The sequence below is a fragment of the Schistocerca nitens genome, chromosome 5 (genome assembly GCF_023898315.1).
Source record: "Schistocerca nitens isolate TAMUIC-IGC-003100 chromosome 5, iqSchNite1.1, whole genome shotgun sequence".
Lineage (NCBI taxonomy): Eukaryota > Metazoa > Arthropoda > Insecta > Orthoptera > Acrididae > Schistocerca > Schistocerca nitens.
In genome coordinates this window covers 281,894,846-281,909,606 of record NC_064618.1, presented here as the reverse complement: position 1 = coordinate 281,909,606, position 14,761 = coordinate 281,894,846, and the positions used below count along the sequence as shown (strand labels likewise).

At 42.1% G+C, this 14,761-nt stretch overlaps 1 protein-coding gene and 1 non-coding gene across 2 annotated transcripts in view; one reads left to right on the top strand and one right to left on the bottom strand.

The window, feature by feature from the left end:
• LOC126259524 (carboxypeptidase B-like) overlaps positions 1 to 14,761 on the top strand; it is a 93,008-nt gene that overhangs the window by 66,844 nt on the left and 11,403 nt on the right. Inside the window, exons 7-8 of the mRNA XM_049956390.1 lie at positions 7,601 to 7,657; positions 7,744 to 7,828. Of these exons, the coding sequence (XP_049812347.1) occupies positions 7,601 to 7,657; positions 7,744 to 7,828 (142 nt within the window). The remainder of the gene's footprint in view (positions 1 to 7,600; positions 7,658 to 7,743; positions 7,829 to 14,761) is intronic.
• Trnas-uga (transfer RNA serine (anticodon UGA)) lies at positions 6,793 to 6,867 on the bottom strand. Its single transcript has one exon. It is a non-coding gene; the product is annotated as a tRNA-Ser (tRNA).

Genomic DNA, 14,761 nt, shown 5'->3' with positions numbered 1-14,761 from the left:
CGTCGACCGTTTGCACGGTCACGGCATAGAGCGGCGCCCTCTTCCTGTTGGTTCGGTTGTGCAACCTAGCGGCTGCACTACCAAACCCGGCTCGCAGCAGCCCTTCCCGGACCGCTGCCTCATCACAGCACCAAGGCAACCCCCGGAGGAGTGCCTTAGTCGTCTTCATCCTTCCTACGGAAGGTGCCTTCTCACGCGCCGGCGGCGCGTCGACGATGTGGTCGGCCACTGCGACCTTGATCGCCCTGTGGTCGGCCACGTTTGCGGCTCGAACGCAGATCAGCGAGTCTGTATCGACAGACTCGTAGACCACCTCGTTCCGAGCGCAGCTCGTCATGGTGTCGAACAGCGCTGTCCACCCGCCTTTGCACTTGACGTACAATGGGGGGACAGACTAAGACTCGTCTTCTCTGGAGTTCCTTGCACGGTCGGCAGACTCAGTGAGTTGCACAACCGAAGGACCCATCGTAGCGGCAGGTTTCCTCTGCGTACGCTTCTTTCCCATGCTGCGAGGCGCGGAACACGACAATTTGCACGCGTTGTCAAAACAACGCACGACAATTTGCTCTCCGCAGCGCCCACAGCACAGAAAACCTCTTCTCGAGCTCTCAGCGGCCGAGTAAGCGAAGCGCGCAACACCAGCGATGCGCTCACCTCGCCAGCTCAGGCCGCTCTGGTGCCCGGAGGCGAGCTCGCGGCCGCAGACTATATGTACCTGGCGCGCCAACGTCCGAGGGCTTCTCCGCGGTCATTTCCGGTGCGGTTCTCCTCTTGCTACCTGCGGCGGTCGTTCGCTGCAGTACGGGAAGCCAGGATCCGTTTACCTTAAGGCTTTCCTCTTTCTTGTTGAAACTGTTCGCGTGTTTTTGGATTTCTACAGCTTCTCTGAACAAGCGCGTGTGATAGTGCTTCTCTACAGCCAGAACTTCCGTGTCGGCGAATTTTATTACGTGGTCGCTCTCATTCAGTGCGTGCTCTGCCACGGCCGATTTCTCCACCTGCCCCAACCTGCAATGTCGCTTATGCTCTTTGATCCTGGTGTTAATGGATCGTCCAGTCATTCCGACATAAACTTTTCCGCATGTGCAAGGTATACGGTATATTCCCGACATTGCAAGTGGGTCTCTTTTCTCCTTCGCCGATCTAAGACACTCTTTGATCTTCCTTGTCGGTTTGAAAATCGTCTTTACGCCGTGTTTGCGCAATATACGGCCGATTCTGTCCGTCACTCTGGGAATGTATGGCAGAAAGGCCGTACCCGACATTTCTTTTTCTGGTTCCTTACTTCGCCGAGTGTTTAGCTCTGTTACACTTCTAATGTAATTTGTGGAGTACCCATTGCTCCTCAGAACTGTTTCCAGGTGTTGCATTTCTCGTTTGAGGTGTTGAGGCTCACATATTCGTCCTGCTCTCGTTACGAGCGTACTAATCATGCCTCTTTTCTGGCTCGGGTGGTGGTTTGACAGTTTGTGCAGGTATCGGTCCGTGTGTGTCGGTTTTCGATACACGCTGTGTCCCAGGTTTTCGCCGTCCCTTGTGACCAGCACATCTAGAAATGGCAGTTTCCTGTCCTTTTCTACCTCCATGGTAAATGTTATGTTGGCATGGAGGCTGTTCAAGTGTCTCAGGAATTCACCGAGCTGTTCTTCACCATGGCTCCACACCACGAAAGTATCATCGACGTACCTGTACCACACCTTCGCTATTAAGGCAATTTTGAAGCTAGAGCTACTAAAATTGGTATTTGGTTAATGTGGTTACTCTGTCAGAAATAAAGATATACATGTTTCAGGATTTGTGGAAACTGAACCCTATGAGAGTGAAATAGTGGGCGAAAGCTTTTTTTTTTTTTTTGAAAATATATCATTATTAATGAACTACTAAAGTATTTTTAAAGCTACGTCTATGAACATTGGTATTTGACTTCTCGGACACAAATAAAAAATAGCTTGTTTCAGTGTTTTGGGAAACTGAACTCCTAAGGAGGTGAAATAGGGGATGAGGTTCTTTATGAAAATATTTTATTATGAAAGCCTTTTTAAAGTTCAACCTATGAAAATTTCAATTTGGCTTCTCACTTGGAAATAAAAAATACGTGTTTCACCGTTTTTGAAAATTCAACCCCTGTGGGAGTGAAAGGGGGGATGAAAGTTTCTGAGGTAACATTTCATTGTGCAAGTATTTTTATAGCTGAATCTATGAAAACTTTTATTTGGTTACTCTGCTAGAATTAGAACATATACATGTCACTGTTTTTGGAAATTCAACCCATAAAGTGGTGAAATAGGGGTGAACCGTTTTATGAAAGTATTTCATTGTGAAAGCATTTTTAAAGATAAATGTTTGAAAATTGGAACTTCGCTTCTCGGTTAGAGATGAAAAAATACGTGTTTCACTGTTTTTGGAAATTCAACCCCTAAGGGGATGAAGTAGGATCAGACTGATTCAATGACTCACCATCGCCCAGCCCAAACCCCATAGGATAGAAACTTGATGTTTGGAGAAGGTGTGGATCTTATACTGTAGGCTTCGTTTAAAAACATATTGTCCGAAATTCGACTCCTAAGGGCGTGAAAGAAGTGATAAAAGGCTATTTGAAAGTGTGTCGCTAAAAAGGAGATTTTGAAGCTACAAATACGAAAACTGGTATTTGTTTTCTCAGCTAGAAAATAAAAAATCCGTATTTCAGCATTTTTGGAAATTCAACCACTAATGGGGTAAAATAGTGGGTGATAGATTTTTGAAAATAAATAATTGCTAATGAACTAATAAAGTACTTTTAGGGCTACATCTGTGAAAAATTGTATCTGGCTTCTGGGTAAGAAATAAAAAAATACGTGTTGCAGTGCAGTATTACTGAAAATTTAACCCCTAAGGGAGTGCAATAAGGGATGAAAATTTTTAAGAAAATATTTGAAAGCTAAATTTACGAACATTGGTATTTCACTTTTCTGTTAGATATAAATAAATATTTGTGGGGGGATGAAACTTGCTATGGAAGTATCTCCACAAGAATGCAGAAGGCATGATTAACGAAAACTTTGGACTCCAGTTACCAGAGTCGTATTTTGTTCGCAAATACATTCAGAAAAGGTCATGCTTATATGACCTTAATTACCGTGAAAAGCTTAGATGTAGCAATTTGTGAACAACATAAACATTCGATTAAATAAAAACAAAGAAATTGTGCAGGCCATGCAGTCTAAACGAGCGAAACATCCAGCGTTAAGTTAGTATTATATAATTTATTTTATATACACTACTGGCCGTTAAAATTGCTACACCAAGAAGAAATGCAGATGATAAACGGGTATTCATTGGACGAATATACTGTTCTAGAACTGGCATGTGATTACATTTTCACGCAATTTGGTGCATAGATCCTGAGAAATCAGTACCCAGAACAACCACCTCTGGCCGTAATGACGGCCTTGATACCCCTGGGCATTGAGTCAAACAGAGCTTGAATGGCGTGTACCGGTACAGCTGCCCATGCAGCTTCAACACGATACCACAGTTCATCAAGAGTAGTGACTGGCGTATTGTGATGAACCAGTTGCTCGGTCACCATTGACCAGACGTTTTCAGTTGGTGAGAGATCTGGAGAATGTACTGGCCAGGGCAGCAGTCGAACATTTTCTGTATTCAGAAAGGCCCGTACAGGACCTGCAACATGCGGTCGTGCATTATCCTGCTGAGGTGTAGGGTTTCGCAGGGATCGACTGAAGGGTAGAGCCACGGGTCGTAACACATCTGAAATGTAACGTCCACTGTTCAAAGTGTCGTCAATGCGAACAAGAAGTGACCGAGACGTGTAACCAATGGCACCCCATACCATCACGCCGGGTGATACGCCAGTATGGCGATGACGAATACACGCTTCCAATGTGCGTTCACCGCGATGTCGCCAAACACGGATGCGACCATCATGATGCTGTAAACAGAACCTCGATTCATCCGAAAAAATTACGGTTTGGCATTCGTACACCCAAGTTCGTCGCTGAGTACACTATAGCAGGCGCTCCTGTCTGTGACGCAGCGTCAAGGGTAGTCGCATCCATGGTCTCCGAGCTGATAGTCCATGCTGGTGCAAACGTCGTCCAACTGTTCGTGCAGATGGTTGTTTTCTTGCAAACGTCCCCATCTGGTGACTCGGGGATCGAGACGTGGCTGCAGGATCCGTTACAGTCATGCGGATAAGATGCCTGTCGTCTCGACTGCCAGTGATACGACGCCGTTGGGATCCAGCACGGCGTTCCGTATTACCCTCCTGAACCCAACGATTCCATATTCTGCTAACAGACATTGGATCTCGACCAACGCGTGCAGCAATGTCGCGATACGATAAACCGCAATCGCGATAGGCTACAATCCGACCTTTATCAAAGTCGGAAACGTGATGGTACGCATTTCTCCTCCTTACACGAGGCATCACAACAACGTTTCACCAGGCAACGCGGGTCAACTGCTGTGTGTGTATGAGAAATCGGTTGGAAACTTTCCTCATGTCAGCACGTTGTAGGTGTCGCCACCGGCGCCAACCTTGTGTGAATGCTCTGAAAAGCTAATCATTTGCATATCACAGCATCTTCTTCCTGTCGGTTAAATTTCGCGTCTGTAGCACGTCATCTTCGTGGTGTAGCAATTTTAATGGCCAGTAGTGTAAATTTCTCACAGAGTACTCGTTCTGTGTGCCAGTACCTCACATTAATTTTGAATGAAACGGGATGATATTCATGATAAAAGGGTTGAAAATATACAAGAAGAAACTCTGTTTTAGAATTGCCAAAATAAAGATGGTGTTATAATGTATATTAAACGATGGTAGTGTACTGAGGCGCGGATAGTCTCGAAGGCCCCGCGAGTCAATTCGCAGACGATGCAGTTTTCTGTATGAAGGTGCCTGTGGCAGAAGTCTATAGCGAATTGCAGGGAGAGATACAGAGGATTGATTATTGGAGCATGAACTGGCGGGCGAGGAGATCAACTACTATTCGATTACACTGCTTACGAGAGAGCTCTGGAAACGGCAACTACCGTAAAATACCTGGCAGTAACTGTCCGAGCTCCCACGATCCCTCATTTAACTTTGCAGTATGTGCATTGCGCGGCAGAAAAGGTTGTGTGTGGTGAAATGTATAAATGAGAGAAATTGTCAATTGAAAATCTGTAGTGCGCTCCTATAGTGCCTTCAGAGGAACCAGTGGACACACGAAAGGAACAGAAAACTGAAAGTAAGGCACTTATCACAACCATATATTTGTAAATATTTAGATAATTTAAATGCAAAGCCAGGAAACACTATAGAACTCATAAAAATATGTATAAGTAAATAATTTTCATTACGTTTTGGACCACTGGTGATGTCAAGCATGACTAGACAAGCATATTTTTTTGAAAACAAAACAAACATTTAGTTGCAAAACACAAATTTTTCTTATCTACATGATAAACATTATTACTATCAGTTATTACGGGTTTCTTCGTCTTAAGCTTACAGAAGTTCAAGAGTGTTCTTCATCAGCCGCGTTGCGCTTGTATTTACGAGGGTCGTTCCGAAAGTAGTGCCAACTATATCATGCAATAGTGAGTCAACATGAGAATTCCGAGATGTTTATTGAACCGGTACGGTCGTGTTTATGTGAATACCAACGTAAAATAGGGTTCCAGTACAGGACGTTACGGTACAGGCTGAAATGAAACACACGCATTGGAACTTTGTGTAAAGTTACTGTGCACGACTACAAACGGAGCAAAACTGGTTCTAAATCAACAACTGCGCTTCAAAATAGTCCTCCAGTGCATATAAACACAATGTTGCCAAAGATGCAGAAGGCGTTGAATGCCATCAGTGTGTGCCACCTGTCACCGAAATGCTGTGAGGACGTTCGCCCTGCTTGCAAACCGCTCCCACGCAATGGTTTCCTGGTCTGAGGTCGAGTGAATAGGGTGGTGTGGCGGGATCCATCATGTAGCACTGTCATTCTCATACTGAATGATTCAGGAACTGATAAGGAGTCATCTTCTCATGCGATCGCAATCTGCCCTTTGATTTCGGTAGTGTTTGCTCCCCGCTTTCGAGTGTATTAACTACGATTACGGTGATAGCACACGTCCGCACGATATACCATAGTTACCATGACTTATTGACTGCCCCTCTTATAAAGAATATCAGTGATGATTCTGGAAATGGTATACAAAATATGCCTCTAAATTTTGCTATTTATAGATTAAAAACAGTATTTCTCTTTAAATTTGGCGTACAATTAGGGGGGTTTTACGCTGTTGTTTACATATTCTGAAGTGCATTGCTTTTTCCCTCGTCGTTAGCGGAGGTTGAAGTCAAACGGGGTTACACATTGACTTTCAACAATTTTTTCGACATTTATGAATCTGCTTTTTGTTATCCTGCATTTGCGTTTTTTCCACTTCACTTTACTCTTGTAAACTTCACAAGAGAAATAACACTGTAGTTTCACGTGTTCCACAGTCAGCACAGTATTTTGATTTATTCATTCGTTTACTCTGTAGGTTGTATTGCCAACCTTGTGAATAGAATTTTTTTACACTTCCGTACTCTTATGTTTGCATGTGTGTGTTCCTGGGCGTAAATTAGAGAAGACACGTCAGGTGTTGGCAGAGATTGCCCTCACTGTGCATGGAACGAGAGCTCCTGCTAATCAGTGACGTGATATTTAGACAATATTTACCTGCAAATTACTGAGACGAAATTACATGTTGTGTTTAGAAAATGTGATTAATATAAAAAGCTTCCTGGCAAATTAAAACTGTGTGCCGGGCCGAGACTCGAACTCGGGACCTTTGCCTTTCACGGGCAAGTGCTCTACCAACTGAGCTACCCAAGCACGACTCACGTCCCGTCGTCACAGCTTTACTTCTGTTCTGTCAGTACCTCGCCTCTTACCTTCCAAACTTTACAGAACCTCTCCTGAGAACCCTGCAGCACTAGCACTCCTGAAAGAAAGGATATTGCTGCAGAATGAAAATCTCATTCTGGAAACATCCCCCAGGCTGTGGCTAAGCCATCTCTCCGCAATATCCTTTCTTTCAGGACTGCTAGTTCTGCAGGGTTCGCAGGAGAGCTTCTGTAAAGTTTGGAAGGTAGGAGGCGAGATACTGGCAGAAGTAAAGCTGTCAGGACGGGGCGTGAGTCGTGCTTGGGTAGCTCAGATGGCGCCGGCACGGTAGCTCGGCGTGTTCGGTCAGAGGGTTAACTACCCTCTGCAATAAAAAAACTGAGGTAATCGATCAACAACGAACTTCAATGGATGTCTTACGACGTCCGCCCCGAGCAGATGCAACGAACAAAATAAGATTAAAAAGAAAAAGAAGAAAAAAGATGGCAGAGCACTTGCCCACGAAAGGCAAAGGTACCGAGTTCGAGTCTCGGCCCCGCGAACAGTTTTAATCTGCCAGGCAGTTTCAAATCAGCGCACACTCCGCTGCAGAGTGAAAATCTCATTCTGGTGATTAATATAGTTCTAGCTTTCACTTTACGTTTATTTAAAGTACTATCAGAGTGTCAATACACTCTGTGTCTTCAGTAGAGATTAATAATGAACGCGTAATTTCTTTTCAGTACGTACTTTATCCCTGGGGCTACACCGGCGACTTGCCTGACGACTGGGAAACTCTGGTAAGCTAAACTTACCGTACTTTTTAAGCAGTAGTTGTTTTAAATGATTTTGTGAACTGAGATGTTAAATTCCGTTACTTCCACAGGACGCCTTGGCCCAAGATGCAAATGCAGCCCAGCTGGCAGCGGGAGGCCCCGAGTACACCATTGGCACCTTCAACAACGTCTTGTGTGAGTAGACCTACAGCCACCTATTTCGAACAGCACTGATGTAGGGAACTGGGGCTACTCGCGATAGTCTTTTTATATGTAACTTTCTCTATCGATGTTTCACTATTACGGTCAGGTTGAAACACTGTGCATCAGACCCAGCACCAGCGAACTAATAGATTGCCTCACAGAGAAAGGAAACATCCAGAAGGCGAGGAGAGAACTGAATGAAACTTCACTGTTTGAGAGGGTATGTGATGTCACTTCAGTGATAACAAAATTGAATAAAATATACAACGAGCTTTGCAATATGTGTCCAACTATCAGTCTGACGTTGCACACTCTCTGGCCTGGATGCACGTACTGATTCGGTGATTCCGTAGCATCCTCTCCTGAGGCAAACTGGTCCACAGCTTTTGTAACTGCTCCTTGATATTCTGGATACTCGCAGTGCGACGGAGTTGACATTCTGGAGGGCACCATTTGCGCTTTAACGCAAAGAAAGAAAAGACGCACTAAGGAAAAATTATCTCAATGGGACGGAAATCGGCAGATGTGACACAGACGTTCAGACAAACAAATTATTACAATTTCAGAAGAAGTGCATGATTTATTCAAGGCAAAGAGCTTCACAAATTGAGCAAATCAGCAACGTGTTGGTCCACCTCTGGCCCTTATTCGAGCCTTTATTCGACTTGCATTGGTTGACAGAGTTGCCGGATGTCCTCCTGAGGGATAACATGCCAAATTCTGTCCAATTAGCGCGTTACGTCGTCAAAATGCCGAGCTGCTTGGAGGGCTCTGACCGTAATGGTTCAGATGTTCTCAAACGTTTCAAATGGCTCTAAGTATTATGGAGCTTAACATCTGAGGTCATCATTCCCATAGACTTAGAACTACTTCAACCTAACTAACCTACGGACATCACACACATCCGTGCCGGAGGCAGGATTCGCACCTGCGACCGTAGCAGCAGTGCGGTTCTGGACTGAAGCGCGTAGAACGGCTCTGTCACAGAGGTCGGCCAAACGTTCTCAATTAAAGAGAGAACTGGCGACCTAGTTGGCCAAGGTATGGTTTGGTAAGCTTGAAGACAACAGTAGAGACTCTAGTCGTGTGCTGGTGGGTGTTACCTTGCTGAAATGCAAGCACAGGATGGCTTGCCCTGAGGGTGAACGGAACGCGCTGTAGAATATCGTCGACGTACCGCTGCTCTGTTAGTGTGCAACGGATGACAACCAAAGCGGTCATGCTATGAAAAGAAATGGCACCCAAGACTATATAACTTGTGTTAACTCGTAATAATGGGGTTGTATATAGTTACTCATGGTATGCCTCAGCCGTCGTCCTGAGTACATTGTCAGCCATTGTAACTTAACTACTGGAGAGTTAATTTAGTTTAATCTTGTGTTAAGCTTCTTCATTTTTATTATACTTTCAAAACAAAGTAAAGCATTATTACAAAGACAAACAATACTTACAATACAAAAGGAGCAGCTACATGCTCACTGCTCAAAATCCAAAACCAGACTGACTTCCTTTGCCAAAATGGCTTAACTATTTATACTTACTGAACAATCCCGAACAATCCTCGGCATTGTTTAAAATTATTATTTCATTAATTAACAACTAAAACTCTCATCCTAAAACAAATGACACATTTCAATGGTTACCTAGATTCTTATATATTAAACACATGAGTTAATTCTAGTCTATATACTAATTGTATCGTGTATAAATGCTTAGGTGTCAAATGTTAACAATACACTTGTTATATTTACTAATTACAGAAGATTCATATCATATAAAATGTTCCTACCAATTAACGGACTTCTACACATTAGTGTAATTAAGATTCCGTAACTGTTTTCTTCGTAACTTTCTCACAAGTACATATTTCCATTCACCTCTATGTCAGAAATTACTGTTTATGGTTAAAATTTACGTTTTTAATAAGTTTCTATTAGACTGTTACGTGTCAACTATCACTCCTCGTTGTCGAGCCATATGGTGGGCGACAGTCAGGTTGGTATTCCACCACTCTTCTGATACGTCTTTGGCCCGGAATCCCATTGAATTGAATAGATTTGCTTCCAGTTATGACCTTCACGTCGAGTTGAGTCCTGATGACCAGGGAATACGTGTCTGCTTTTCATCTTTATGGATGACAGTGAGTGACAACAAACAGCGCACATGGAGGAGTTCTTAGGTGGAGAGGATGTTCAGCGAATGGACTGGCCTGCCTGTTCCTCCCTCTTAAATTCCATCGAACACGTGTGGGATGCTTTGGAGAGACGTATTGAAGCACGTCCACATGCACCATTGACCATTCATCAGTTGTCAACCATGCACAGGTAGTTCCAGTTTTCAAGAAGGGTCGTCTAGCAGATGCGCAAAACTATAGACCTATATCTCTGACATCGATCTGTTGTAGAACTTTAGAACATGTTTTTTGCTCGCGTATCATGTCATTTCTGGAAACCCAGAATCTACACTGTAGGAATCAACATGGATTCCGGAAACAGCTATCGTGTGAGACCCAACTCGCTTCATTTGTTCATGAGACCCAGAAAATATTAGATACAGGCTCCCAGGTAAATGGCATTTTCCTTGACTTCCGGAAGGCATTCGATACAGTTCCGCACTGTCGCCTGATGAACAAAGTAAGAGCCTACGGAATATCAGACCAGCTGTGTGGCTGGATTGAAGAGTTTCTAGCAAACAGAACACAGCATGTTGTTCTCAATGGAGAGACGTCTACAGACGTTAAAGTAACCTCTGGCGTGCCACAGGGGAGTGTTATGGGACCATTTCTTTTCACAATATATATATATATATATATATATATATATATATATATATATATATATATATATATGACCTAGTAGATAGTGTCGGAAGTTCCATGCGGCTTTTCGCGGATGATGCTGTAGTATACAGAGAAGTTGCAGCATTAGAAAATTGTAGCGAAATGCAGGAATATCTGCAGCGGATAGGCACTTGGAGCAGGGAGTGGCAACTGACCCTTAACATAGACAAATGTAATGTATTGCGAATACATAGAAAGAAGAATCCTTTATTGTATGATTATATGATAGCGGAACAAACACTGGTAGCAGTTACTTATGCAAAATATCTGAGAGTATACGTACGGAACTATTTGAAGTGGAATGATCATATAAAATTAATTGTTCCTAAGGCGGGTGCCAGGTTGAGATCCATTGGGAGAGTCCTTAGAAAATGTAGTCCATCAACAAAGGAGGTGGCTTACAAAACACTCGTTCGACCTATACTTGAGTATTGCTCATCAGTGTGGGATCCGTACCAGGTCGGGTTGACAGAGGAGACAAAGAAGATCCAAAGAAGAGTAGCACGTTTCGTCACAGGGTTATCTGGTAAGCGTGATAGCGTTACGGAGATGTTTAGCAAACTCAAGTGGCAGACTCTGCAAGAGAGGCGCTCTGCATCGCGATGTAGCTTGCTGTCCAGGTTTCTAGAGGGTGCGTTTCTGGATGAAGTATCGAATATATTGCTTCCCCCTACTTATACCTCCCGAGGAGATCACGAATGTAAAATTAGAGAGATTCGAGCGCGCACGGAGGCTTTCCGACAGTCGTTCTTCCCGCGAACCATACGCGACTGGAACAGGAAAGGGAGGTAATTACAGTGGCACGTAAAGAGCCCTCCGCCACACACCGTTGGGTGGCTTGCGGAGTATAAATGTAGATGTAGATGTAGATGATGGAGGAATGTAACGCCCTACCACAAGAACTACTTAACAACCTTTTGGTAACCATTGTAGCAAGTGGAGAGTATGCATTGTCGTCCGTGGTAATCACATACCCTACTGTCAACCACGTCCCGCCTTTTCTAATGCACAAGGAAATATTACGAATTGCGATGACTTGAGTGTAATTATTGTCTTCGAATAAACCTGCCATTCCTGTTCGTCTCATTACATATTTGTTTCAGTTACCTTCTGTAATACACTCTAGTAGCTCTTTCTACGTATGGACGACGTTTCATCGAACTATGTTACTTAGCAATGACACACCATGTGAAAGTCACTTTCTTCCTTTAGATTAGCAGAGACCTGTGTATATTTCTCCCATCATCTCTCACCGGCGAACGATACTGGTATCTACTCCACGATTAAAAAACCTCCATACGCCTTCTTGCAGCATCCCACAGGTGATCTACGAGGGGTAGCCATGACATTGTAATTCTCACCTCAAAAATTAAAAAAAAAAATCAAGCTCATATCGTGAAACATGGTAATGGTGTTACTTTCCTTTATATACTGACATTTCAATGGGACACTTGATTCTTCCCAACAACACAAGAATTGTTTGTAGAAGTCTGGAGTATGATTGTTCAAAATGCGTTTCGACATGGAAAACATCTCGATACATTGCGTAGGTTTGGGGGTATGGTTTCAAAGAAAAGAGAGAAAAATCGTAATGTGAAGGCGTTATGTGAAATGTATGATTATCGTTATATTATTATTATTATTTCCTTTCTCAGACGTTATGTCTGGTCAAAAATGGAAAGTGACGCGGACCTTGATCAAGCGTGACTTCCTTTTAACTGTACGGTATATGTTATATTGCATTTAGGAACTTTCAGGTAATTGAACATGTATCAATAATTACGGATTTCTGTAGTTGTATATATACGTTTGGATGTAGCTGTATTGCATTGATGTACTGGTGGATATTGTGTGGTATGGCTCCTGTAGTTGACAGTATAATTGGTATGTCAACTTTATCCTGATGCCACATGTCCTTGACTTCCTCAGCCAGTTGGATGTATTTTTCAATTTTTTCTCCTGTTTTCTTTTGTATATTTGTTGTATTGGGTATGGATATTTCGATTAGTTGTGTTAATTTCTTCTTTTTATTGGTGAGTATGATGTCAGGTTTGTTATGTGGTGTTGTTTTATCTGTTATAATGGTTCTGTTCCAGTATAATTTGTACTCATCATTCTCCAGTACATTTTGTGGTGCATACTTGTATGTGGGAACGTGTTGTTTTATAAGTTTATGTTGTAAGGCAAGCTGTTGATGTATTATTTTTGCTACATTGTCATGTCTTCTGGGGTATTCTGTATTTGCTAGTATTGTACACCCGCTTGTGATGTGATCTACTGTTTCTATTTGTTGTTTGCAAAGTCCGTATTTATCTGTTGTGGTACTGGGATCTTTAATAATATGCTTACTGTAATATCTGGTGTTTATTGTTTGATCCTGTATTGCAATCATGAATCCTTCCGTCTCATTGTATATATTGCCTTTTCTTAGCCATGTGTTGGATGCATCTTGATCGATGTGTGGCTGTGTTAGATGATACGGGTGCTTGCCATGTAGTGTTTTCTTTTTCCAATTTACTTTCTTCGTATCTGTTGATGTTATGTGATCTAAAGGGTTGTAGAAGTGGTTATGAAATTGCAGTCGTGTAGCTGATGTATTTATGAGTGATTGCTTTGTGTATTTTGCTAGTTTCTGCTCGTTCCATAAAGAATTTTCTTAAATTGTCTACCTGTCCATAATGTAGGTTTTTTATGTCGATAAATCCCCTTCCTCCTTCCTTTCTGCTTAATGTGAATTTTTCAGTTGCTGAATGCATGTGATGTATTCTATATTTGTGGCATTGTGATCATGTAAGTGTATTGAGTGCTTCTAGGTCTGTGTTATTCCATTTCACTACTCCAAATGAGTTGGTCAATATTGGTGTAGCAAAAGTATTTATAGCTTTTGTCTTGTTTCTTGCTGTCAATTCTGTTTTCAGTATTTTTGTTAGTCTTTCTCTATATTAATCTTTTAGTTCTTCTTTAATATTTGTATTATCTATTCCTATTTTTTGTCTGTATCCTAGATATTTATAGGCATCTGTTTTATCCATGGCTTCTATGCAGTCGCTGTGGTTATCCAATATGTAATCTTCCTGTTTAGTGTGTTTTCCCTTAACTATGCTATTTTTCTTACATTTGTCTGTTCCAAAAGCCATATTTATATCATTGCTGAATACTTCTGTTATCTTTAGTAATTGGCTGAGTTGTTGATTTGTTGCTGCCAGTAGTTTTAGATCATCCATGTATAGCAAATGTGTGATTTTGTGTGGGTGTGTTCCAGTAATATTGTATCCATAATTTGTATTATTTAGCATGTTGAATAGTGGGTTCAGAGCAAGGCAGAAGCAGAAAGGACTTAATGAGTCTCCTTGGTATATTCCACGCTTAATCTGTATTGGCTGTGATGTGATATTATTTGCATTTGTTTGGATATTGAGTGTGGTTTTCCAATTTTTCATTACTATGTTTAGGAACTGTATCAATTTAGGATCTACTTTGTATATTTCCAATATTTGTAGTAACCATGAGTGGGGTACACTATCAAAAGCTTTTGGGTAATCAATGTATGCGTAGTGTAGCCTCCTTTGTTTAGTTTTAGCTTGATATATCACCTCTGCATCTATTATCAGTTGCTCTTTACATCCTCGTGCTCCTTTGCAACCGGCTTTTTGTTCTTCATTTATAATTTTGTTCTGTGTTGTATGTGTCATTAATTTCTGTGTAATGACTGAAGTTAATATTTTGAATATTGTTGGTAGGCATGTTATGGGACGATATTTAGCTGGGTTTGCTGTGCTTGATCTTTAGGTTTCAGATAAGTTATTCCTTGTGTAAGTGTTTCAGGGACTGTGTATGTGTCTGCAATGTAACTGTTAAATAATTTAGTTAGATGTAAATGTGTTGAGGTGAACTTCTTCAGCCAGAAATTTGCTATTTTATCTTTTCCAAGGGCTTTCCAATTGTGAGTAGAATTAATTGCTTGGGTGACTTCATGTTGCAAAATTATCACTTCAGGCATTTGTGGTATCATCTTGTATGTATCTGTTTCTGCTTGTATCCACTGTGCATGCCTGTTATGTTGTACCGGATTTGACCATATGTTG